We start from the raw sequence: 27312 nt of genomic DNA on the forward strand, positions 1-27312 counted from the left end.
TTAACCCATCCAGTCTGGACATTGAGTGCCATAACTAGTATGGCGGTGGAGCTGAGGCAGATCAAACACAAAACATTTCCCTTTACAATTCTCGAAGTAGTGGGGGAAATCTATAGATTCACATAACTTTCAAAAGAGAAGGGTAGAAGAAAATATAATGTAGATTCAGGAGAAAGATAAAAAAAAAAACCTTCACAGAAAAAAGTCCTCCAAATTACAAAGTGAAATATTTTGTGTTTCCTAAATTACAGAGAGTGAAGAACGGAGTGCAATATTACATTATTACTTATAGCTTATGCTGTTTCCTCCAAATTACAAAGTGCAAGATTTTGTGTTTCCTAAATTGCATAAATTGAAGAACGGAGTGCAATATTACATTATTACTTTATTACAGCTTATGCTGTTTCGGGAAACAAATGTTTTTTTCCAGTTATTTAAAAATATATATAATTTGAGAAATACCTTAACTGGGAATTCCCATCTGTACTTAATGTCCTTGCTTCTAAGTGTCAGTAGCGTCAGTGGGGCGAATACACATCTCTTAGATTGTGTAAATAAGGATAGACCGGGGGAAGATGTTTATCTTTTCGAAAGGGTCCTGTAGTGATATCTCTTTCTTAGCTTTTAGAATATTGTCCTTCATCTGTGACGTGATACAGCAAATTAATACAGCTCTTGTTGGCTCTTCTGCTGAACCAGAAAGTCTTTCTGTCCTGTGACATTTCTTCCAGAACTGGGTATGATCCCATTGTGTAATTCCAAACTTGATTTTAAAAAAAAAAGTATTTTCGGAAGAATTCTAGGTTTTCATTTGTGACAGAATCTATTATACCTCTTAACCTTAAATTGTTCCTTCTGGAACGGTCTTCCAAATCTGCTATTTATTTTTCCATGGCCTCAAATCTTTTCTCATATTGATCGCTTACATCTTTGGGTTTCAAAATGTGTGTCCCAAGATGTTCCATTTGTGCTTCATTTTCTTTGACTCTTGTACCTAAAGCAGCCATGTCTTTTTTTTCATATCTTGCATGTTAAATTGTATTTCCTGTTTGGTTTTTTCAAACTGTACATTAAGTTCTGATGTTAAATGTACTTGTGATTCTCCGTTGGGGGGTATTTTCCCTTTTCTTGAGTCCACTATTTCTGATTCATTTATCAGAGACTTCTCCAGGTCTATAGTTTCAATAGGTGGAGAAAAACATTCCAATCTTAGCCTCCTTTTTTTTTTTTTCTAATGGGGAGTTTGTTTTCAGCCATTCTTTTTCCGGCTATTATATAATTTCAAAAGATCGAACTTAGGTGTTCCACTTTCCACTCTCAGCCAGGGAAGAGGAAGGCACATAAACAAAGAGGAGGAAAAAAAACCAAAATACAGCACAACTTTTCTTCACTTTTATTTTCTTTATTCTTCCTGAAATAAAATAAATCCTCTTCAAATTGAAAGGATTAATGTATTAAGAATAGATGTTCTTTGTCAAGCCTGCACAACCTGCACCCCCTCAGATGTTTTGATCCACAAACCCCTTCTGTCATTTACCTGATTCCAGCAACATTGTCTCTCATCAGCCCGCGGGGAAGACCAAATGCGCAAGCGTGGAAATGGCCATGCTCCCATTATGACTTCGCCCATAGGAAAGCATCATTCAATGCTTTCCTATGGAATCTTGGGTCAAGCTTGATTTTCTCCCAGCCACCTAACCACCCAGAAGTCCCTATAGTGGCGGTCTTGTAGACAGCCACTAGAGGCGGAGTTAATGAAGGTAATTATTGCTCTTTATTAAACACTGCAATAATTACCTTTGCAGGGATAAAGGACCTGGGACACTGCACCCAGACCACTTCAATGAGCTGAGTTTAAACCTTCCTTTTTTCTAACATCCTGTACATACTTTTTCTTACCAAATGAAATTCATTGTAAAAATTTTTCAATCTGGAAAAAGCTGCCCAAATTTTAGAAAGAGGTATGATCCTATTTTTCTGCAAGCATATAGGTAAAGAGAACAGGCAAACATTGTAGGAATATAAGGTTAATGTTGGGGAACAAAAGGAGGAGAAAATAGAAATTCCCCTTATGTTTTACTTCAGTTCCAATAACCACCATCTACACAGGATTATCCTGAAAAATTGGTATATTTTAAAAGAAGATCAAGACATTAAATCTTTTCTAAGGGAAAAAATTTAAATGTATTTTTAGAGAAGCAAGATAATTTTAGACAAATGTTAACCAATAGTTTTATTGATAAAGAAAAGAAGAAAGAGGATAACCATTTTTTTAAGGAAACTAATGGTTTTTATTTTTGTGGAAACTGGAGGAGTTGTAAGATACAACAGAATAAAAATAAAAATGTTCAAACATGCATTTCATCTAATACTAAAAAAGGAATATGATATCAAATCTTTATTACCTGTAATACCAAAAATTATTATTTACATGCTTAGCTGTCCCTGTGATTTACAATACATAGGGAAAGCATCACAAGTTCTTAAGACTCATATTAGGGAAGATATTAACAACATTAGAAAAAGATTCCCAAATCACAGCATATCTAAATATTTTTCTGAAATCCATAATGGAAATCCCAGTGGACTGGATATTATGGGAATTGAACAAATTAAAGGACCACTCTAGTGCCAGGAAAGCATACTCGTTTTCCTGGCACTAGAGTGCCCTGAGGGTGCCCCCACCCTCAGGGACCCACTCCCGCCCGGCTCTGGAAAGGGGAAAGGGGTAAAAACTTACCTTTTTCCAGCGCTGGGCGGGGAGCTCTCCTCCTTCTCTCCGCCTCCGTTCCTCCCCGACGGCTGAATGCGCACGCGCGGCAAGAGCTGCGCGCGCATTCAGCCGGTCACATAGGAAAGCATTCATAATGCTTTCCTATGGACGCTTGCGTGCTCTCACTGTGATTTTCACAGTGAGAATCACGCAAGCGCCTCTAGCGGCTGTCAGTGAGACAGCCACTAGAGGATTAGGGGGAAGGCTTAACTAATTGATAAACATAGCAGTTTCTCTGAAACTGCTATGTTTATAAAACAATTAGTTAACCCTAGCTGGACCTGGCACCCAGACCACTTCATTAAGCTGAAGTGGTCTGGGTGCCTAGAGTGGTCCTTTAAAGTTCACTGGAGGGGTGGGGATAAGGATAATAAAAATCAGTTTCGAGGGGTGTGTTCCCTCCAGGTTACGCCTATGTGTTGTGCACAATGTAGGAGTGTAGAGTAGTCCAGTAGTAGTCTGTCACAGCATCGTCTTAAAATGTAATTAAGAATTGGGGAGAGGTCGTCTAGACTGGGGTATGGAGAACCATTGTCCCTCCCTGTGTTCCCCAGTGCCAGTCTCATTGGGGATCACCTGCTTATTGAATGAGGGTTTGGAAGTCGGCCCTGTCTGTGTCCAGTGTGTCCAAATTGTCATGTATGTTTGTGACCTCCCCTCTGCCAGTAGGGAGAGCTCCTCCTGGGCTCGGAGCTCCACCATGTATTGGTACCATAAGGTCATGGGCGGGGCCATCAGTTATTTCCAGTAAAGTGGGATCAGGCTTTTAGCTACATTGAGGATTCTTATCGTTAGGGATTGTTTATAAGCCAAAGAGCGTGTTCTGGTGTGATGCAAGAGAAATGGGGTTGGTTTCAGTGGTGGCAGGTTGTCGAAGAACCATTGGATGTGTTCATGGGTTGCAGTCCAGTACTGTCAGATCAGTGGGCATTCCCACCATAAGTGTATAAGGGTACCCCTTTCCCCACCACACCTCCAGTACTTTTCATCTGCAGAGGGATCATCAGTGTGGGTGTGTTGTGGAGTCCGATACCAGAGTGCAAGCAATTTATAGGCAGTTTCTCGTACCCCGCTAGAGGGTGCGCAATGTAGTGAGAGGTTACAGATTTTGGACCACTGTTTAGGCGAGAAATTGGTACCTAGTTAAGCCCAGTTTCAGGAGCACGCCATAGAGGATGGACAGGCCCCTTGCCAATGGGTCGGGGTCAATGAAGGTTTCCAGCTTCCATTCCCAGAGGGAAGGCCAGGTTGTGGACTAGGGGGAGCAGTGGGGAGGGTGTAGTGGTAAGGATTAGTGGCATAGTATAGTATAATATGGAAGAATGGCGCAGATCCATAGGCTGATGTCTGTCCTCCCCTGGCTATACCAGTACCAGGGCAGACAAGGATTAGTGGCATGGCTATAGTGCACCAATCCTGCATGGTCGCTTTGATAAGGGGACCATGCAGGATTGGTGCACTATAGCCATGCCACTAATCCTTGTCTGCCCTGGTACTGGTACAGCCCAGGGAGGACAGAAATCAGCCTATGGATCTGCACCATTCTTCCATATTTTGGACACTCCCTGCGTGGTCCATTCTACTACACGTAGGATGTGTGTTGCTCTAAAGTATACCCGGAATTCCAGCAAAGCTAGGCCTTCCCTGTCTTTCGGCAATGTGAGGGTATCATGTCTGATCCGTTGTCATGACCCTCATCATGCCACATTTGGACTTTTGTTCTTGGGTCTGGCTGGGATTGACCCTGGGTCACTTGCATCCCAGGCAGTGAACTTACCTTTAACGCCACACGTCTTTGTTGTTTTCTGTTTCTCCTGTTTCCTGTTATGTCTGAATTTTTACTCCTGGATCGCTGAACACCTGTTCCTGGTTTCCAGATTAAGTGGCAATTATCCACCTATTGAAACTCTGCCTTGCCTCACCCTCATTGTCAGGTTGTTTGTTCCTCTTTGTTAAAATTTGCTTTACGTCTGACTCCTGGTTTGAATCTCTGCCTGTTTCCCGTTTCTGTCTGTTTGACACCTGTACTGACTTTTGATTACGTCCAAGACTACTCTTTTGGATTATCCTTGCTGGTACTATGTTCTGGAAGCACTGTGTCTTTACATCCCCAGTGGAATATCTCACAACCTTGGAGATTTCTACCTTGAGTCTCCTTTGTTTGTGTTAAATTGCAAAGGGTGCTTTAACTCTGCAAGTCAGACTCCTCATCAAGGTAAGATACCTGATATCCGTGCTTTGAGTTTATGCCATAAAAATCGAAGGGTCAGTGAACGGAGTGAGGTAAAAGATGCCTCTGGTAACATCTGAAATAGATCAAGAAGTATTTTAGGTTTTTACCTTTAGTCTATTTTATGGTAAACATGTTAATTATGGCGGCGCCTAGCTACTGAGGAAAACGGTTGCACGCCGGCTGAGCTCCGAGCTGCCAAACGAGAAAAACCCATAAATAACCCCCTTCTGAGGGTCAAAACCACACCAGGGGGATCACAACACCAACACAAGCCCAATGGGGAGAAAAAATAAAAAACTCAAGCCCGAAAAGCCCACGATGGGCATGAACATCGACGAGATGTGGCGACAGGCCCGAGGAGCCTCGAGCTCCAATATGGCGTCCTTGCACGGCGGATGCTCTGATTTCTATGCAGAGACGTCGGATGAAGATGGAGGGGACCTCACCCCGGCAAAGCATAACTCACCGCCAGCCCGATCGCAACAGCAGCCTCCAGCCACGGCCCCCACGCCAGTGAGCATGGAGGCCATCAGGGAGCTTATGGCGGAACACCATAGCAAAATCTCAGCGGATGTTGCCTCGATTAGGGACATACTGCGGGGCCTAACAGGGCAACTAGGAGCCATGGAGGGCACCTCAAGCACCCACGCCAACCAAATCCAAAAGCTACAAAAAGAGGTAAAGGAGCTGAAACAGCAATCTAGTCAAAACGACCTCAAATTTGCCGAGCTCGAAGATAAACGCCGCCTAAAACACCTCAAGGTTAGGGGCATCGATGACAACGTACCTCATACGGAGCTGCCACATGTCACTCCGTGGCTCCTCACGGCCCTATTTACTCCTAAGGTAGCCAAGGCCATAGTACTCGACGGCATATTCCGTATCCCTAAGCCCGCCAAAGCCCCTACCGCAGCCACACGAGATGTAGTCCTGCAATTCCAAACCTTAAAGGACAGATCCGCAGTACTGGCGGCCACCAGAAACCACCCAACTTACCTCTTCAAAGATATGACTCTCTCCTTCTATGCGGATCTTTCAGGGGCAACGCTGGCATGGAGAAGGACCCTACAACAGCTAACATCCCTCCTGTGAGATCGCCATATACAATACCGCTGGGGCCCTGCCCACACCTTGCTGATTACCAAGGGCAACATCACACTCACAGCACGACACATTCAAGAAGCACCAGCGATACTGGGACAGCTGGATCTCCCCACCAACTCATTGTCACTGCAAAGGCCTACAGAACGAACCAAGAACCCATCGATTTGGGGACAGCCAGCGCAGTGGAATTTATTCCCAGACGAATGACCAACGCGCTCGAGGATGCAGCCGACACCTGAATGAACTGCCAAGGTTTTTCCATCTCACCCACTGGGACGTTACCCCCCACAAACAAAGCCCACTTCAGTCACACACACTGTAGACCTGAATCCTCATCTACCACAGTTACACGGGGACGTTTTTTCCCAAGCATACTACAATACCCTTCGGGCTTCGGCCCAAAGGTGGTGACATTGTCTTTATTTTCTATACATGTGTTTCGTTTTATATTTTTTCTCAACCATATATATATATGTATACAGTTTTGTATTCCTTTTTTATTTCTCATAGTTTTTTTTACATTTTTATGTTTTTTACATTTTTATAGTCTAACCAACAGATATTGCATCACCACGAAAGCATACATGTGCTCACCAGTGGCGGATCCAGGGGGGGGGCAACGGGGCAATTGCCCCCCCCCGAGATTCTCCCCTGCCGGCTAATGCAGGGCTGACATTGCCCAAGTGCCAGCCCTGCATTGTGCCTGCAAACCGGGGAGGGAGATCAGTGATCTCCCTCCCCGGTCCGCAGGCACATTACTGACAGCCGACCGGAAGGGGAGGGAGAGAGGACCCGGGAGCTGTTACCAGCAGCTCCTCCGGGTCCTCCTCTCGCGAGATTTGGAGCGTTGCCGCGGTTACCACGGCAACGCTCCAAATCTCGCGAGAGTGAACTCTAGCCCTGGAGCGCGGGCTAGAGTTCACTCCTACCACTGGGACCACCAATGAACCCCACTGGACCACTAGGGAACGAAAGATGTCCCCCCTCCTCCCAGTAAAGGTAAGAAGGGAGGGGGGACATAAAGTATATATTAATTTTTAATTAAATGTAAAAAAAAAAAAAACCACACACATTAAACCCCCCCCCCCCCCCCATCCTTCTTCTACACACACATTGCCCCTGCCCCCCATACACACACACACACACATTGCCCCTGCCCCCCATACACACACACACACACACACACATTGCCCCTGCCCCCCATACACACACACACACATTGCCCCTGCCCCCCATACACACACACACATTGCCCCTGCCCCCCATACACACACACACACACATTGCCCCTGCCCCATACACACACACACACCCACATTGCCCCTGCCCCCCATACACACACACACACACACATTGCCCCTGCCCCATACACACACACACCCACATTGCCCCTGCCCCCCATACACACACACACACATTGCCCCTGCCCCCCATACACACACACACACACACACACACATTGCCCCTGTCCCCCATACACACACACACAGCCCCTGTCCCCCATACACACACACACACATTGCCCCTGCCCCCCATACACACACACACAGCCCCTGCCCCCCATACACACACACACACACATTGCCCCTGCCCCCCATACACACACACACACACATTGCCCCTGCCCCATACACACACACACCCACATTGCCCCTGCCCCCCATACACACACACACACATTGCCCCTGCCCCCCATACACACACACACATTGCCCCTGCCCCCCATATACACACATTGCCCCTGCCCCCCATATACACACATTGCCCCTGCCCCCCATACACACACATTGCCCCTGCCCCCCATACACACACACATTGCCCCTGCCCCCCATACACACACACATTGCCCCTGCCCCCCATATATACACATTGCCCCTGCCTCCCATACACACACACATTGCCCCTGCCCCCCATATACACACACATTGCCCCTGCCCCCCATACACACACACACATTGCCCCTGCCCCCCATAAACACACTGCCCCCCATACACACACTGCCCCCCATAAACACACTGCCCCCACACACATACATTGTCACACACACACACTGCACCCCTGACATATACTGCCGCCCTCACGTACACACTGCAACCTTCACACACACACTGCTAATACACTGTCCCCCACACACACTCACACTGCACCACTCACACATTGCACCACTCACACATACCACTGCTCCTCTGCCCTACTACAGCCCCATTTCCCAGAGGACCTCAGGTAAGTTGTCAAACAGTTCTTAAACAGTTTGACTACTTACTCTGGGAGGGGGTCTTGGCATTATTGGCACTATAACCACTACACTGAGCTGTAGTGGTTATTGTGTCTGCATTATTTATTTAAATAATCTACAAGTGCCCCTCCCGAGATCAGGCTCTGGATCCGCCACTGGTGCTCACCTGGCCGCTCATGGTTAGTCAGATCGTAGCTAGCTTGTGCAAAAAGAATAACTTCCAACGGCCTAAACATATTTAACATTGAGCGCAAGCAATAGCCTGGTAACCCACACAATCCTCATGTTTCGTTAGAGAAAAAGTCAGCCCAGTCTTATCATGACATTGTTGGCATTGTTTTTACAAGTCATAGTTTATACTCAATACGTTTAACTACGCATATAATTACCCACCGGGTCAACGATCAGACAGAGCGGTCACACTGCGGCAACTTGCGGATGTGATTTTAAAATCTTCATGAGCACACACTTACCAACCTGAACGGAAACCTTTGCGTTTAGTCGAAAGGACTGTAGGCCCCAACTCGATACGCTGCACTAGATATTTGTTCCTACCTAACATTTAACCTAACATAGGTAAACATTACTACACTTGTAAATGCATTATAATATAAACTGTGCTTCTACTCATGCCACTGTTTGACATTTAAATAACCTGTATGCTGTTGTGGCGTTTCAACCTACGATGTACACACCTGCACGACAAAAAAAAAAGAATAAAAAAAAAAGGTTAAAGGACCACTCTAGTGCCAGGAAAACATACTCGTTTTCCTGGCACTAGAGTACCCTGAGGGTGCCCCCACCCTCAGGGACCCCCTCCCGCCGGGCTCTGGAGAGAGGAAGGGGTTAAACTTACCTCTTTTTCCAGCGCCGGGCGGGGAGCTTTCCTCCTCCTCTCCATCTTGATCGCGACGTCATCGGCTGAATGCGCATGCGCGGCAGGAGCCGCGCTCGCATTCAGCCGGTCGCATAGGAAAGCATTTACAATGCTTTCCTATGGACGCTGGCGTGCTCTCACTGTGATTTTCACAGTGAGAAGCACGCAAGCGCCTCTAGCGGCTGTCAATGAGACAGCCACTAGAGGATTTGGAGGCTGGATTAACCCTCATTATAAACATAGCAGTTTCTCTGAAACTGCTATGTTTATAAAAAAAAGGGTTAATCCTAGAGGTACCTGGCACCCAGACGACTTCATTAAGCTGAAGTCGTCTGGGTGCCTAGAGTGGTCCTTTAATTATTATTATTAATCACACATTATTGTGTGTACTCTCAGCAATTCATGATTGTTATTTGCACGTTTTGTGTGGTGGAGTGACCCACATAGGTGATAGTAGCACCTATTGTTTGTTTCTAACAAATACCCCTTTTTTTATTATTTCACTTTGGTTATCGTATTAATGAATATTTGAATAGCCAAATGAACAAATCACATAATGAATGAATTGCATCATGGACACAAATTCATGCAGTTGATTAATTTGTTGATTGAGATAATGCACTTAGAAACTGCAACATTAAATAAGGGACAGAAAGGTGAAAGGAGCTTTTTTTGTTTGACAAATCTCCTTAACCCCTTAGGGACAGAAGTAATTGTACAAGTTTGGACCAAAACAAAACCTAGAATTTGAGTTATACGTCTGCTCAACCATGCATTACCTCTTTCATATTAAGTGCTCCCACACTTATACATCAAGGAGATATAGGGCTTTCATTTCACATTAAATATTTATATATGAAAAATAATTTAATAAGAATAAAATCCCCAAAATGTTTGAAAAATGTAAGATATTTTCTTATTTTCCAAGTCCCTCATGGTATTTTAACTGTGAATGACATAATACTGTTAGCTTTCACTGCAATAAAATTCACATATTTGTATGTTGTGATGTGCCATGAGTGCAATGATGCAAATTTGTTGCTCTACTCACTCAGTCATTTTGAATGCAACAACCACACAGTACACATGCCCACTCAACGGCTGCATATTCCTTGGCTGCCAGCAGTGGGGGAACTACCGTGGTTACAGGGGTCACAGTTGCGGCCAAGCCCATCACTTCAGGGGGCCCGGCCGCCCTTAGTTTGTTACTGGCACTGTATCCTTTTGTGCATAAAGATATGATACATTAAAATATATATATGCAGGGTTGAGGACATACAGGGGGCAGAGGCACTACACGCCTCCCTGACAGGGAAACAGACTAGACACGCGGAGGCATGGCAGCCATGTTTCATATACATGGCCCGTTACACAGGGGGGGGGGGGCTTCCGGCTCCGGGGCTGGTGCGAGGGGAGGATGCAGTGGAGTGATGACTCATGCTCTAGATGGAAGCTCACGTCCCAGCCAACATGGGCATGGGATCTATAGCAGCCCCTGAGGCGTGGATGCCAATCCCCCGAAAATAACTGCAACACCTGCTTACACAAAACACAGGAGTGGTGGAGTCTAATGGCTTACTGCTTTGGCCTCCAATCCCCAGGCACCAGTAATCAAGATGATCATACCATCACATTGCAACCACGGGGGGGGCATACCCAATCGGCTAACTAACACTAAAATGACACGCTCGAATGCTCACTAGAAAGAACAACGCAGAGCACATAAGTGCTGAGGGACTTGGAAAACATGGAAAGTAGTGTAATAGTAAGCAAATACCAATAAATACATTTAAGAGATACATCCGTAAGACAGAGGGTAATGGTACATGACACACGACAATTGATGGTCACTCCTCTTATGCACTTATGTATATAGAAAATCATATGTGCAATATTTGAAACTGTAATGACACAATTAACAGAGACCTGCGAGTCTCCACCTGCACTCTTCATTTTACTTGTACTCAAAGTAAAAGTTCAATAAAAACAGATTTACAATATATATATATATATATATATATATATATATAACAACAGCATGTTAAAGATAGTTGTTTTTAATCTACTGACTAATGTAAAACTTTATATTGGATGACAGATACTAAATAAAGAATCATACACAATCAATGCTTAAACATATGAGATTTACCCCCAAGAGATACTTAAGAATTATAAAACTGCAACGTGCATCACCCAAAAATGATTTCAAAGTATCATAAGCCAATGTGTTTGAATATCTCTCGCAAGGAGGATTCATATACCTAGTAAGCCTTAATGACTTATCTCATTCTTTCGACTTGAATTATACTCAGAAATATTCAATAAACAAGTGGGAAAATGAACTTGCACTATTTTTTGGAATACTCATGTCTGCAAGATATTAATAATAATTTACTGACAGATTGCAAACGTTTTTAAAGATATATTATCAACTGAAAGAAATGCAACAGCCCACACTCAGGTAATTACTGTATGTTGTAATTGATGTTACATTTTTTGATATATTAAAAATTAAATTTTTGTTTATATTTGTAATTGCAATATGACTATAGCAACTACAAATATAAACAAAATGGCCTGTATTGTTTGCTATTGATTAGAATCCCTATCTGTAGCTGTATTTTCTAAGAATCCCTTTCTGTGGCTGTATTTCTTTCTTATGAATGTACAGGTATATTATTTTCTCTTTGTTTCAGTAAAGATATTTCATTTTTATCTGAAAGCAGCAAGGTGAATTGTTAATGTAGAACCCACCTCTGAGGTTTTGCAATGATGCTGCAGGTGAGCTTACACTTGAATGGCTATTGGGGTGATACTAAAAAAAACTTCAGCTATTTAAATGTGAATTGGGATTTGGGATAGTGTGCAAGTAACTGGAGACCGTATCTTCAGAAGGATATTGATACCTTAGAGAGAGTTCAGAGAAGGGCTACTAAACTGTTTCATGGATTGCAGGATAAAACTTACCAGCAAAGGTTAGATAATCTTAACATGTATAGCTTGGGGAAAAGACGAGACAGGGGGGATATGATAGAAACATTTAAATACATAAAGGGAATTAACACAGTAAAGGAAGAGACTATATTTAAAAGAAGAAAAACTACCACAACAAGAGGACATATTTATTGTGGGTTTATGAATTCAAAGTGAACATCAGATTTTAGGCAAAATAGTAAATCCAAAACATGCCCAACATTAGACATTCAGTTTGAATGTCCTTTGAAATCCTTTGAAGTGTGAAATCACACTTTGTGTGCATGTGTTTTTTTTTTTTAAATAAAACAATCATGAAAGAAATGTTCATGCAATACCTCCAATGACGAGCGAAGGAAATTAATTTCGCAATCATTCAGGGTTTTACAAATCTGAGCTTTATTGTCCTGATTATACAAAACCGGGGAAACATTATTGTTTAAACACATGTAATAAAATATAATAAGTGGACGAAGCATATTAGTTTCAGTAGAGAGAAAAAGAGATAAAGCGATCATAGAGTATAGTTACTTAAAGTTAATGTGAACCTCCAAAGTTCTTATTAAAAGGGTTTCATAGTGAAATTCACTTTGAATTCTCACTTTAGTGCATAACCATTTTAATGTATGACAATGTACTTTAACAATCTGAATATCAGAAGATAAAAGTTCTACCTCACAAATGCATAAAATGTATTTTCTGTATTAGTGCACTAAGATTTCGATTTAATATTGTTGAATAAGCTTTTCAAATGTTTTAATATTTATGGGTAATCTTTTAAAACGATTTGATATTATGAAAAATAGATTTTTAAGTATTTTGATATTTTTTATAAATATTAAATTTTTTACATGTGATAAATGTTTTGATATTTTCATATGTGGAAAAAGTAATTTGAAAAGTTTATCCAAAAATATTGAATGATATGGAGATATGGAAGTGTGGTCTATTAATGGAGTTGTTATTTCAGTGATAGAAATCCCTCCAAACGTTCTTTTATTGTAGAACATTGAATAGAGTCAAGGTTATGGAGAATGAAATTTTTTTTTTTTAAATTAATAAATTCTCATTTAGTAGAGTGCAAGCTCTCAGGTCATTTAAATTCTTTGAGAATAATAATAATCCACATTAATGTTTGGAAAGGACTTGGGTTTCTTATTTCATCTCTCATCTATGGATGGATGGAGAGATCGATAAACAGATCGACAAATCTATCTATGTGTCTGTCTGTCTGTCTGTATTCCCACTCCATCTGCATGTCTTTCTGTCTTGATTTCAAAAAGCTAAGCTTAATTATACTCTTGCACCATGTCGCGTTATGTGTCACCATTTTAAATAAACCTAAATTTAACGATATTCACAAAATAAGTGAATTAAAGTTGCAATTTACTTTTATGAAATGCACAGTGTCACTTATTCAACACAAACATGAAATAATAAGTTAAACATCCTACACATTAATTATTCTAAAACTTACTGTATTACGTATTCGGAGAACGGTAAACGGTTCTGATGACAATATTTGTGTTTCTTTATTAACAGATTGAATCTATAATGGATGGCAGGAACTATACCATAATAACTGAATTCATTCTTGTGGGATTCTCAGAATTCATAAATCTTCAGCTACTGCTGTTTATAATGTTTTTATTGATGTATATAATTACTTTGCTTGGAAACCTGTCTATCATTCTAGCATATACACTTACTACAATTCTCAACACTCCGATGTACCTTTTCCTGTCAAACTTCTCCTTTTTGGAAATATGTTATGTGACCTCCACTGTACCCAAACTGCTGTCAAATCTTCTAGCAGGGGATAAAACCATCTATTTTTACAGTTGTGCTCTACAAATGTTTTGTGTTCTTCTCCTTGGTGGTACTGAGTGCTACATGCTTGCGGCTATGGCGTACGATCGCTATATCGCTATATGCCACCCACTCCTATATAGCACTATAATGAGTAATAAAGTTTGTATTCAGCTTATAGGTGGATCGTGGCTTATTGGTGCAGTAAACTCTCTCACACACACTACCCTCACGTTCAATTTACCATTTTGCAATGATCATACGATCAATCATTTCTTCTGTGATGTCCCCCCATTACTGAAACTGGCTTGTACAGACACATGGATCAATCAGACTGTTATTTTTATAGTGGCTGGAGGTGTTATTGTTGGATCATTGATATTAACAATTATTTCATACACATTTATTATGTCAGCAATTCTAACTATCCAATCAAGAAGACATAAAGCATTCTCAACTTGTTCTTCTCACTTTACAGTCATTACCATATTTTATGGATCTAGTATAATTATGTATTTTAGACCCAACACTAAAGATGTTATGTATCTGGAGAAACTGGTCTCTCTTATGTATACAATTATTGTACCTTTATTAAACCCTTTCATTTACAGTCTGAGAAATAATGATGTAAAGCTTTCAATTCAGCATTCTCTGTCTCTTATAATTTCAGTTCATAAGAACTAGATTTACTACATAATGTAAAATGTGGCCTACAATAGCCATGGGCCGAGGCCAGCAGATCAAGGATCTCCCCCGCTGACCCATGCAGTGTGGGTGCCAGACATGCTTTGTATATTAAAGGCTCGGTGGGGAGATAAAATGTATAAGTAAAGTGGAGTGAGGCTCTCTGCACCTTAGCCTGGTGCAAACCATCTCTTACGCAAGCTTCCTGGTTTGGATCATTGCTGCAGGTTACCACTGCAAAATTCCAGAACAGCACAGGAGCTCATGAGAACAGGGATTTCGACCTGCACCCATTAGAGGTGCAAGTCTAGAGACACCACTGTACATCCAGGGCTTTCAGTTTCCCCACCCCTGCCAAAAAGTAAGAAGTATTGAGGGGAGACATAAAGATTATTTTTAAATTTCTATTTAATAAAAAAAACAAAGATATTTAAACATATTTATTTAACTGCACCCCTCTCATCTCCCTTCCCACACACATAATACAGGCCCCAACACATGCACACACACACTGCACCCCTCATAAACACTGGATCCCCTTGAGACACAATGCATTCCCACACACACACACAGTACATTCCTGACATGCACAACATTCCTGACACACACATAACATTCCTGACACACACAGTACATACCTGACTTACACAGCACATCTCTGACATACACAGTACATCCATATACACTCTGTGGATTCTTTTTGCACACACTACATCCCCCACAGACACATACACACAGTACATCCTTGATGCACACAATATATAATTGACACACACAGCCCATCTCTGACACACATGGAACATCCCTGGCACACACAGTACATACTCGATACACATTATGTGTGTCAGGGATGTTCTGTGTGTGTCACATACTAAACCCCCTACAGAAACACACTGCATAACCTACACACACACAGTGCATCGCTGACACACAGAGTACATCCATATACACATTATATATCCCTTAGGAACACTATCGAACCCTTACAAACACACACTCCACCACTTACACACACACACACACAATCCCCGACATACAGAGTACATCCCATGTACACCCTATGGATCCCTTACAAAGATGCTAGATGCCCTACAAACACACTCTGCACCACCCACACACACAACATTCCTGACCCACTAACAGCTCCCTCTACACATATGAAATACCAAACACATGCACAGTACCCTCTCTGGTATCCTACATATGGTGACACCAGAGACAAGTCACATGCAAACACAGCACTGCACATTACACAAGGCCTTATTCCCTTTAGCAGAGCTCCACGCATGGACTCCCGTGGAAGAGCATTAAACTAACATGCTCAGTTTGGGGGGATGTGTTTGTCATTGATGATGACACAACACCCCCCTCTCTGGCTCTGTTCCCTACCAGTGGGCTTCTCTGAATAGGAAATGCCCGGGACAAAGACATATTTTCTCTAATTTGATCTTTTCTTTTCTACAGTCACACATACACACAAACACACATATATGCATAGTTACAGAGGCTGAAAAGAGACATGTGTCCATCAAGTTCAGCCTTCCTCGCATTTTCTTTTTGCTGTTGATCCAAAAGAAGGGGGAAAAAACCTAGTTTGAAGCACTTCCAATTTTGCATCAAACTTCCCTCTTGACCCCAGAATGGTAGTCAGATGTATCCTTGGATCAAGAAGCTATTACCCTACAGTTGAAAAATTCTATCCTTGAATATTCTGTTTTTTCAAGTATGCCTCTAGTTGCTGTCTAAACATCCGCACAGACACTGATAAAACCACTTCTTCAGGTAGAGAATTCCACATCCTTATTGTTCTTACGGTAAAAAATACCTTTCCTTTGCCTTAGACAAAATCATCTTTCTTCCAGTGTAACGCATGACCTCATGTCCTATGCATAGTCCTGTTTGTAAATAGATTTACACATAATGGTTTGTATTGGCCCCGGATATATTTGTATAATGTTATCATATCCCCTCTGAGACAACGTTTTTTCAAACTTAAGAGGTTTAAGTGTGTTAACCTCTCTTCATAGCTGATATGTTCCATTCCTTTTTTTAATTTTGTAGCCCGTCTCTGCACTTTTTCTAGTGCCATAATATTCTTCCTTAGAACAGGTGCTCAACATTGCGCAGCAAAATGATAATCTCATCCTGAGAATGAATGCCCATTTTCATGCATGGCAATACCTTACTGTCCTTAGTCACTGCTTATTGGCATTGCACATTGTTGCATAGTTTGTTGTCTACAACAATTCCCAAGTCTTTCTTGTGTGTTGTTATCCCTAAATTGCTTCCATTAAGGGTATAAGTTTGCTCGTGCATTCTTTATGCCGAAATGCACAAGTTTGGATTTCTCTACATTAAATGTAACCTGCCATTTGAGTGCCCAGTCCCCCAGTCAATCTAAATCCCTCAGCAGACCAATTTATTTTAGTTTGAACACTAATCTGTTGTGTGTAACTGTATCAAATGCCTTGGCAAAATCCAAATAGATCAGATCCACTGCAACACCCTGATCTATACGTCTACTTACTTCTTCGAAGAATGGAATCAAGTTAGTTTGACATAATCTGTGCTTCATAAAACCCTGCTGATTTTTGCTGCTAACCACGTTCTTCTCAAGGAATTATTGAATATTGTCCCTTAATAACTTTTCCTAGCCACAGAAGTTAAGCTCACAGGTCTATAATTTCCAGGCAAGGATTTTGAACCATTTTTGAAAATCGGAACCACATCTGCCTTACTCCAATCCTCCGGTACACTTCCTGAAAGAAAATAATCTTGAAAGATTAAAAACAGAGGTTCACTTATTTTCACAGTTCCTTAAGTACTCGTTGATGAATACCATCAGGCACTGGAGCTTTGTTTATATTAACTTTGCGGCATTAACTTATTGTTTATATTAACTTTGTTTATATTAACTTTGCTGCAGCACTTTGTCTTGAATTATCCAATTGCAAATTTTCTGCAAGTTTTTTTGCAGCAATTATTTGCATATCTATTGCCATAGGGTCTTCCTTAAAATATACGGAGGACAAATTGTTATTTTAAATTTCTACCTTTTCCTGGTCTTCATTAGCTAACACTCCATCCCGGTTTTTAGTGTACCTACACTTTCATTTTTTTTAATTTATTTTTTTAGAAAAATGCTTTGGGGTTGATTTTGCTCTCTTTGGCTATCACTTTTTCATTTTGAAGTTTAGTAGCGAAACTAATTGCCTTTTTGCATGCATGATTGGCTTCCTTATATCTTTTATAGGATGCCTCTGATTTGTTTAAAATTAAAGGCTTTGAATGCCCTTTCTATTTGTAATTTCTAAATTCACTTTCCCACTAAGCCAGATTAGTTTCAATTTGTTTCTATTATAATTCTTACCCAATGGTACATACTGAGAAATGTACCTTTCTTATATTTGTTTTAAGATATTCCATTTATCCTCAGTGTTCTTTTCACTAAAAAGTTTATGCCAGTCAATATATTGTAATGCTGCCCTTAAGATATTAACATTGGCCCTTTTAAAATTACATGTTTTAGTATACCCCATGTGCATTTGTTTTTTTGAGTTTATTTCAAAGGACAAATATTGTGATCACTATTTCCCAAGTGCTCACCTACTTAAATGTTGGTCGAAAGATCAACATTGTTTGTTAGATACAGGTCCAGACAAGCGTCCTTTCTAGTTGGTGCTTGTACAATATCCACAAAAATGCACAATGTCTCTCTCTCTCCTTTACACATAAATGCACACAGACACAGGAATTGCAAATAATACACAAACTACCTTACATTACTTTACATTCATACCGTTTCTCATGCATACATGCATTCACAAACTCTCCCAAAAAATTAGACTTGTAAATTCATATTTGGACGAACCACGCTTTGGACAAACTTGTATCTATTCAACTGTTCATTTTAGTAATGAATGTTTGAATAGCCAAATGAAATAATCACGTGTTTTACTCCACAGTAGCAGAACCCTAGTGTTTTTCCACCTGCACTGTGAATGTTTACATTGTGTGTTCAATAAAAACATGGCAACATTTCATTCTTTGTGTGTTATTAATTTAAGCAGATTGTGATTGACAATATTATTGCTGTGATACTTTTTACTGTTTTGAAACACAAATATTTGTGTTCAGCGAAGTCTCCCGAGTACAACAGTACCCCTCATGTACAGGTTTTATGGTGTTTTCAAAAGTTACAGCGTCAAATATAAGGCTTGTGTTTAATTTTTTTCACATTAAAATTCGCCAGATTGGTTACGTTGCCTTTGAGACCCTATGGTAGCCCAAGAATGAAAATTACACCTATGATGGCATACCATTTGCAATAGTAGACAACCCAAGGTATTGCAAATCCTGGGCTACTATACAGTCTCAAAGGCAACGTAACCAATCTGGCGAATTTCAATTTCAAATGTAACACGCTATATTTGACCCTGTAACTTCGCAAAACACCATAAAACCTGTACATAGGGGGTACTGTTTTACACGTGAGACTTTGCTGAATACAGATATGTGTATTTTACTGCAGTAAAAGCAAACAGTATTATGACATTCACAGTTAAAATGTCATGTAGAACTAAAAAAAATAACATTTCTTATTTTCTCCCATTTTTTTCATATTAAATTATGTTTTTGTAGCGTTACTCACCTTTCCCAGGGGCCGGCCGCGGTCCTCTCTTCAAGCCGCACGCGGTCCTGTGGCTGCACGAGCCGCGCGCGGCTCATCCGACGCTTCAGACAGGAAGGCGGGCAGTGACCGCGAGATGCGGTCACATGTCCCGCCTGAATCTAAGAGCGTTCCGTGAGTCTCGGGCGCGCTCTTAAAGAGACAGTGGGAGCCTAAATTGCCAAAAGGCTCCCATTGGCCCCTGTCATCCCACACACCCCATACACTTACCTTTTGGGGGTGTGGAAGTGACAGGAGCCAATCACATTAGTTTTGAACCTATTTATACTTACCCTTTTCCCTTAGTTCCTTGCCCTATCGTGGTTTCTGCTCAGTTCCCTTTAGCGCTTGTTGTGTTCAGTTGTGTTCCTCCGTATTTGACCTTGGCTTTGTATTCTGACTTCGTTTTCGCTTTATCCTTGTCTGTTCTGTTTGCCGGCTTGCTGTTTCCTGTGTACCATACCCCGGCTTGTCCTTGTTTACGCTGTCTCTTTGTGCCCTTGACCTCGGATCGTTCCTGACTCTGTACTTCTCCTATATACGTCGAGTCCGGCCACTCTAAGGTCCGGTAGACGTATCTCTCCTCTGTGCTGTCTTCTGTTTAGCTGGATCCTGCGTGTAGGGGTATATTCTCGTTACAGTTTTTAATTATGATATTAAATGAAAGCCCTGTTTCCCCTGAATAAAATTATATATAATAAGGGTTGGTGCATTTAATATGAAAGAGGTGAATTACGGTTGGACAGACATATAGCACAAATGCCAGGTTTTGTTTACGTTTTGTTTTGTTCACAACGTGTACATTTGGCTCAGTCCTTAAGGGGTTAATCTTGCCAATTTTGCCTTTCTTGAAATGTGTTATGTTACAGTTGTTCCTGAAATGCTGGAAAATTTATTAGCAGAGAGAAAAACAATCTCTTTCAATGGTTGTGCCATTCAAATGTACTTTGCCTTTCTCTTTGGCGGCATAGAATGCTAAATGTAGAAATAGCACTTTTCAATAGCATCATACTCTGGAAAATAGCATGTTATGGTTAATAATAGGGAGGATATGAAACATTTAAATACATAAAGGGAATCACAGTAAAGAAGGAGACTATTTTTAAAAGAAGACAAACTACCACAACAAGAGGGCATAGTCTTAAATTAGAGGGGCAAAGGTTTAAAAATAATATCAGGGGGGCGTGGCTTGACCGGGAACCAAGCTGGACGTGCAAGCCTAGAGCTCCTCGCTGACCCCCTGTACCAAACGTCTACAAAAGCCATAGACCCACGAAAAACCTTACTATCCCGATTCCTAACCCACCATGGACAAACGCCTGCCGAGAAAAGTAGCCAAAAAACACGCGGACACGGCTGCCACGGTACCTGAACTGTTTGCGACCTCCCGCACGCTGCGCCAAGACACCCAAGATGGCGGCGGGTCCAGCCCGCGAGCCCCATGCTCACCAGCAAGCTCGAGACCACCTCAGCCCCACAGCACAGCCGCATCAGAAATGGCCCACGTACTGACCGAGCTGGCAGCAGTAAAAAGCTACCTAGCCTGGGAGATTGACAGAAGCTCGAAAGCAGTGATGTCAGAAATTCTAAGCTGGGTGAGCGGACCGCGGACCTGGAGCAACGCGTGGAAACAACCACGGTGGCCCACAACACGGTGACCGCCCATGTGAACACACTCACCACCTGACTAGAAGCCTCAGAGGCAGCGCTCGAGGACCTGGCAATAGGTCGCGTCACAACAACATACGCGTGCGCGGCCTGCCAGAGCAACAGGATGAAGGTCCAATCGCGACCATGCTCCTCGCAATCCTGCGACCTCTCTTGCCAGAGATACCAGACGAGCACTGGCACATCGACAGGGCCCATAGGGCCCTGCGCGCCCGAAGAGACGACAACACAAGACCCAGGGACATAATTGTCCGCTTTCTCCACTTCCAGACAAAGGAAGCGGTGCTAAGGAAGGCCAGAGAAAGCCCCATAAAATACCAGGATAAGGAAATGTCCCTTTTCCAAGACTTGGCTCCCATCACCCTCCAACGCAGGAGAGAGTGGAGGCCAGTCACTGAGCTGCTCAGGACCAATGCAATCAGGTACGCCTGGGGGCATCCATTTAAATTAATGGTCTTTAAGCACGGCAGACCTCACATCCTCACGCCAGGCACGGACCCATCACCCTTCTTTCGCTCTCTGGGCATCACATTGTCAGAGAGCTTTCTCGCTGCCAAATTCTGCTCTCCCAGCCCTACAACCCCTACCACGCGACTGGTACACCGCCGCGGAGTAAATAGACGGCAGACGGACACCAACAACCAAGGCACAACCAACCTCCCAGGAACGAGCACACCGGACCCCATCCATCAACACCACAGCGCCCTCCCCACCCTTCAATATCCACCAGAAACAGACCTCCAGGCAACAGAACACCGGAGACGCTTCACCCACCGGTCGGAATGAAACTGCGACACCCAAGGACAATGCCCCTTTCTATGATGGACTCCTTCTCCAAAGTTTACCCCTGCCGCACGCACTGACCAACGGACTCTTTTCCCTCGACCACCACCAACACTCGATCAACGAGCTTCAATGATCTCCCCTGCCCACACAACACCCGTCTCGACGACAGCCAAAACAATAAGCCACACTATGGACCTGTATATAGACTGCTGCGGACATCTTGGCACCAAAATAAGAAAATGTTAAAAGCTGTCACAACCCTGTCACCAACTGGAAGTGTAAAGTATATAAGCAACACCTATATGAGGTAATGAAACAGCCAACCAGGGCACACACACCACGATAGACACAACTCACAACTCCAGACACCAACTCACCACACAACCATACCACACATAGACTAAGCTCCACGACAGGGAACACGCTCTATGCAGGGAAAGCACACACCTAGACAACACAGATTCACTGACCATAGCCGGGGGGCGGGGAGGGGAACGGTGAACGGCGGTTGGTCTGGAGGGGCACGGTGGGGCCGAGGCAGGATGCAGAGCACACGAATATCAGGGCACAGAGACAACTTAAGGAGAGTAATATAATTGAAATGGTTGAGGACGCAGCTATGTTGTCATGTTCCTGATTTGTATTGATATGTATTAATATGTATTGTTACGTAATATTCTATGCAGCCACTCCTAGCCGGTCCTCTCCCCCCCTCTCCCCGCGCAACCGCCCACTTAGTAGACTGACCGCCGACTCTAGCAGTCGGGCCCTCTCCCTCCCACCCTCCAATAACAAGGGACACGACTAACCAAAATAAGTCAAGGAAAAAAAAAAAAGGAACCCCCCCGGCGCTACTGTGCTCACCAACGGGAGAACCATCATGGACCAGATGAGGTAACCCAACTGGGCTTACCCGCAAAAGCCTATGCTTCCCCCCTTAATCCCCCATCCCCCCCATTTCGTGGATAATACCGCAAAGCGGCAACTCTCAAGAGCTCCCCGCTTCACTAACAAACCGAAGCAACATAGTACCTAAGATCCAGAGGCAGGGAAGCCAAATTACCCACTAGATTATCAAATAGTACACTGCACACTAAAGTCACAACAGACAAATGATTCATGGTATCAGGGGGCCACACCGGCAGATAGGTTCATGACCCAACACTCCCAGACTGATGCAGTCATCGCGGAGACAAGGGTCCATGCATTCCCCCATGGTCTTGCACGGGATAAGATCAGACACGTACGGCAGCATAGTACCATTCCCTTTCCAAACCTTCCTCACCCCTTTCTCTTCCCCCCTCACCCCTCCCACCCATGCACCCCACCCACCCCATGCCCACACCGGTCTTGGACAGAGTTAGAGGCGAAACATACACATCCCCAATCTCACACCCAAACAATGACTCAAAGGAACAGAGGTGGGAGTACACCCCACCCCCCGTTAAACACATACACCAGTCTATCCACAATGAATTACCAAAGCCACCCGAATATCCATCGGGACCAAAAGCGCCCACCGAAGCTTCAAGATTATGGCTCTTAAAGTATCCTCGCTTAATGTTAAAGGCCTCAACGCCCCACGCAAGCGAAGAACACTTTTTAGGGAACTAAAAAGATTAAATCCTGACATAGCATTCATACAGGAGACACACCTGTCTCGGTCCGCCCAGGTCTCCCTCCGCAACACCACATACCGCATGGCCGCAGAGGCACGAACCTTCCGTAAACATAACGGAGTGGCGATTCTCACACACAAACGATGCCCAATTCATATAACCCAAGTGACTCCAGACCCAGACGGTAGATACGTCCTAGCAACCGGCCGGATTCATTCACAACCCATCCACTTAATCAACATATATGCCCCCAACACAGCTACACCCCAATTCTGGAACCAGATGTCAGACATAGTCCTTGCACTCCCCACCGGGATAATCCTCCTGGGAGGGGATTTAAACGCAACACCCGCTCCAGCAGTTGACAGAAGCTCACGCCCAGGACTACTTAGATCCCATGGCATGGGCGCCCAAGACAAACAATTATACCACTTTATTTGTAAAACAGGCCTCATAGATGAGGGCACAACACCCCTCTGACAAAGACTACACCTATTACTCGTCGCCTCACGACACATACTCGCGCATAGACATGTTCTTAACCAACCATGCAGGCTACACAAAAACACAAAAAACAGACATAGGTACCATCGCATGGTCAGACCACGCGGACATCACAATCTACCTTAAAGGCCTCCAATGCCCTACCCCATGGATGTGGAGACTAAACACGTCCCTCCTCAAGGACCCCCAAGTTGTAGACGACATACAGAAACAGCTAACCACATACTTTACAGAAAACCTAACACCAGAAATCCCCATGACCACGGTATGGGCGGCCCACAAAGCAGTGATCTGAGGCTCCCTTATCAAAATAGCAACCCACAAAAAGAAACAAAAAACGCAGGAACTCACTCAACTACTAGAAACCCTCCGCACAGCGGAGCAACGCCACAAAACTGACCCGACTCCCCAAACACTACAACTTCTCCAAAACACCCACATCACGATCAGATAACTGCTCATAGACGACACAGCCCGAGCACTCACTTCGACAAAAAGAACATACTACGACAAATCCAACACAATGGACACACTATTAGCCCGCACGCTACGACCCAGAACCCAACACCCACATATCACCAAGATAAGAGCCCCAGATGGCACACTGAAAACATCCCCGATTGAAATAGCCCAAACTTTCTCAACCTTGTATACAACGCTATACAACCATTCCCCTCAAGACGAACGCAGAGGCGAACCAGAAAATAACCGACTTTCTCACCCACCTAAACTTACCAAAACTACACACTGCAGCCATAACGGAACTAGCAGCACCGATTACTAAAGATGAAATCGACTCAGCCATCTCCTCTCTTAAAAGCAATAAAGCCCCCGGCCCAGACGGTTTTGAGGGCAGCTACTACAAAACCTTTAGAGAAACACTCATCCCACATTTAGAATCCTTATTCCAAGACCTAATGACGGGAACCCCACCAGACGGGGACATGACACGGGCAAACATTATTCTACTACCAAAACCAGGCAAAGACCACACCCAACCAGAAGCATACCGACCTATCTCACTCATAAACCACGATAGCAAAATCTTCGCCAAGATCTTAGCAGGAAGACTGAACCCATACTTGACAAGCCTAGTCCACGCCGACCAAGTAGGATTCATACCCGGACGTCAGTTATTCGAAAACACGAGACGTAACATCGACATAATATGGATGCTAGCAACCACAAAAATGCCATCCTTAGCGCTTTCCCTTGACGCTGAGAAAGCATTTGACCGTGTAAAATGGCCCTATATGTTCACCCTTTTAGAACATCTAAACATGCCCCCCATATATAACAGCTATTCGCGCACTATACACTTCCGTTTCAGCACAAATAAAGATAACCGGGACGACTTGCCCGTCCTTCAACATAACCAACGCCACCCGACAGGGATGCCCCCTATCCCCTCTACTCTTTGTGCTGACACTCGAACCACTTCTCCAAGCTATACTGTAACACCCACAAATCAAAGGGGTCAAAATAGATGACCAAGAATTCCTAGTTTCAGGATGACGATATCCTGCTGACCTTAACTGAACCCACTCCCACGCTACAGGCACTGCTCCCACTCCTGAGAACATACGGTGAGATCTCAGGATACAAAGAAAATGTAGAAAAAAACAGCGCACTCCCAATAAGTCTCACACAGACGGACATAAACAAAATCACCTCAGACCACCACATACGTGTCACACCAACGTTCCTCACATATCTGGGTATCAAATTACCGGCAGACACCACCGCACTCCACAGACTGAACTACACACCCATGATAGAAAAATGAATCTCGAACATGGAGACCTGGGCGGATAAACCCATATCCTGGATAGGGAGAATACATTCAATCAAGATGAATGTCCTGCCCCGAATTTTATTCCTCTTTCAGGCTATACCCATCCCTATCACAAAACATAATCTCATCCCCCTACAACGGGCAATAGACAGATTTATATGGCGGGATAAGAGGCACAGAGTAGCCCGTAACATACTGTATCGCCCCAGAACGAGAGGAAGACTGGGTCTACCCCACCTACATTTCTATTACATAGCCGCACAGATGGCACAAATAGCCCTATGGCACACCCCCCCAGAGACTAGAAGGTGGGCAGATCTGGAATCAGCACTAATGAGATCTGATCTCCCGCAATTCTATATCTGGACACCAAAGGAGCACAGAGCGCTCCCAAGAACGGCGTGCCCAGCCATCACCAACTCAATCCAATTATGGGACACCTATGCCCTCAAATACGAACTAACCTCTACGACCTCCCCTCTCACCCCTATATACCGTAATAAGGCTTTCACACCAGGCATGAGACCCTGGGACTTTAAAGGTCTAGAGCACGCCGGCCTCCAGAGGGTGTACCAACTATACATGGGCGACACGATAGTCTCCTTCCCAGACCTACAATCCAGAGCAACCTTGAAACCAGCCGACTTCTTTCGATATTTACAACTTAAACACTATGCGTCCCAAGCGACTGTGAAAACCACCGCTAAAACCAATCCGACTTTCTTTGAGCGCATCTGCCTAGCGGAACAATACCAAAGAGGCATGATCACCCAACTATACTCCCACCTCTGTTCCACCACATGGGAATGGGGGGACCTGCAATACACAGACAAATGGGAAACAGACTTGGGGGAAACCCTAGAGGGAATAGACTGGCAGGATATATGGGAAGCCAATACCAAAACTTCCATCTGCGTAACGATGCAGGAACAGGCATATAAAACGATGCTCAGATGGTACGTTACTCCGGTCCAACTATATCACATGAAAAAAACACCCACAGATCTCTGTTGGCGTAACTGCGGAGAAAAAGGGACTTACGCACAACACATGTGGTGGTACTGCCCCACAATCAAACTTTTCTGGGAAAACATCCAAAAGCTAATATCACAGATTCTGCATAGACCGATGGACCTAAACCCATGGACGTTCCTGCTGGCCAGACCCCTCGACAATTGGCCCAGACCAGAACAACAATTGCTAAACAATATAGCATTAGCAGCTAGAAAAGCCCTAGCCCAAACATGGTTGCAGCCTCCCCCTCCCCCAATGACTACAGTACTCAACAAGATCAAAGAGTGTCACCTCATGGACAAATTGACGGCCCAAATGCGAGGCTCTATGAAAGCATTCACTAAGGTGTGGGAACCATGGGGTAACTACACAGACGACTAGTAAACCACAAGTGACGTCCAAGACCACCCCCTCTCCCCCTTCCTCACACCCCCCCCCCCCGACTCACCCTACCCCCCTCCTTTTTAATTCCTGCCTTTAACTTACTTTTTCCTCAATACTAGGCCGAGCATACCCGGCCTATAAGTTCAACACACCAAAGCCACCGCAACACGACGGCAACTTAAAT

General features: G+C 43.6%; 1 protein-coding gene across 1 annotated transcript; it reads left to right on the plus strand.

The window, feature by feature from the left end:
• The first annotated feature begins 13750 nt into the window (after positions 1-13750).
• Positions 13751-14689, plus strand: LOC134576933 (olfactory receptor 5G9-like). Its single transcript, XM_063435601.1, has one exon. The coding sequence runs from the start codon at positions 13751-13753 to the stop codon at positions 14687-14689; it is 939 nt and encodes a 312-aa protein (XP_063291671.1).
• The last annotated feature ends 12623 nt before the right edge of the window (positions 14690-27312 follow it).

Source organism: Pelobates fuscus, chromosome 11 (genome assembly GCF_036172605.1).
Source record: "Pelobates fuscus isolate aPelFus1 chromosome 11, aPelFus1.pri, whole genome shotgun sequence".
Classification (NCBI taxonomy): Eukaryota; Metazoa; Chordata; class Amphibia; order Anura; family Pelobatidae; genus Pelobates; species Pelobates fuscus.

What these genes read in the sequence shown, in the direction of transcription:
- LOC134576933 (XM_063435601.1), top strand. Translation starts at nt 13,751, where the DNA reads ATGGATGGCAGGAACTATACCATAATAACTGAATTCATTCTTGTGGGA.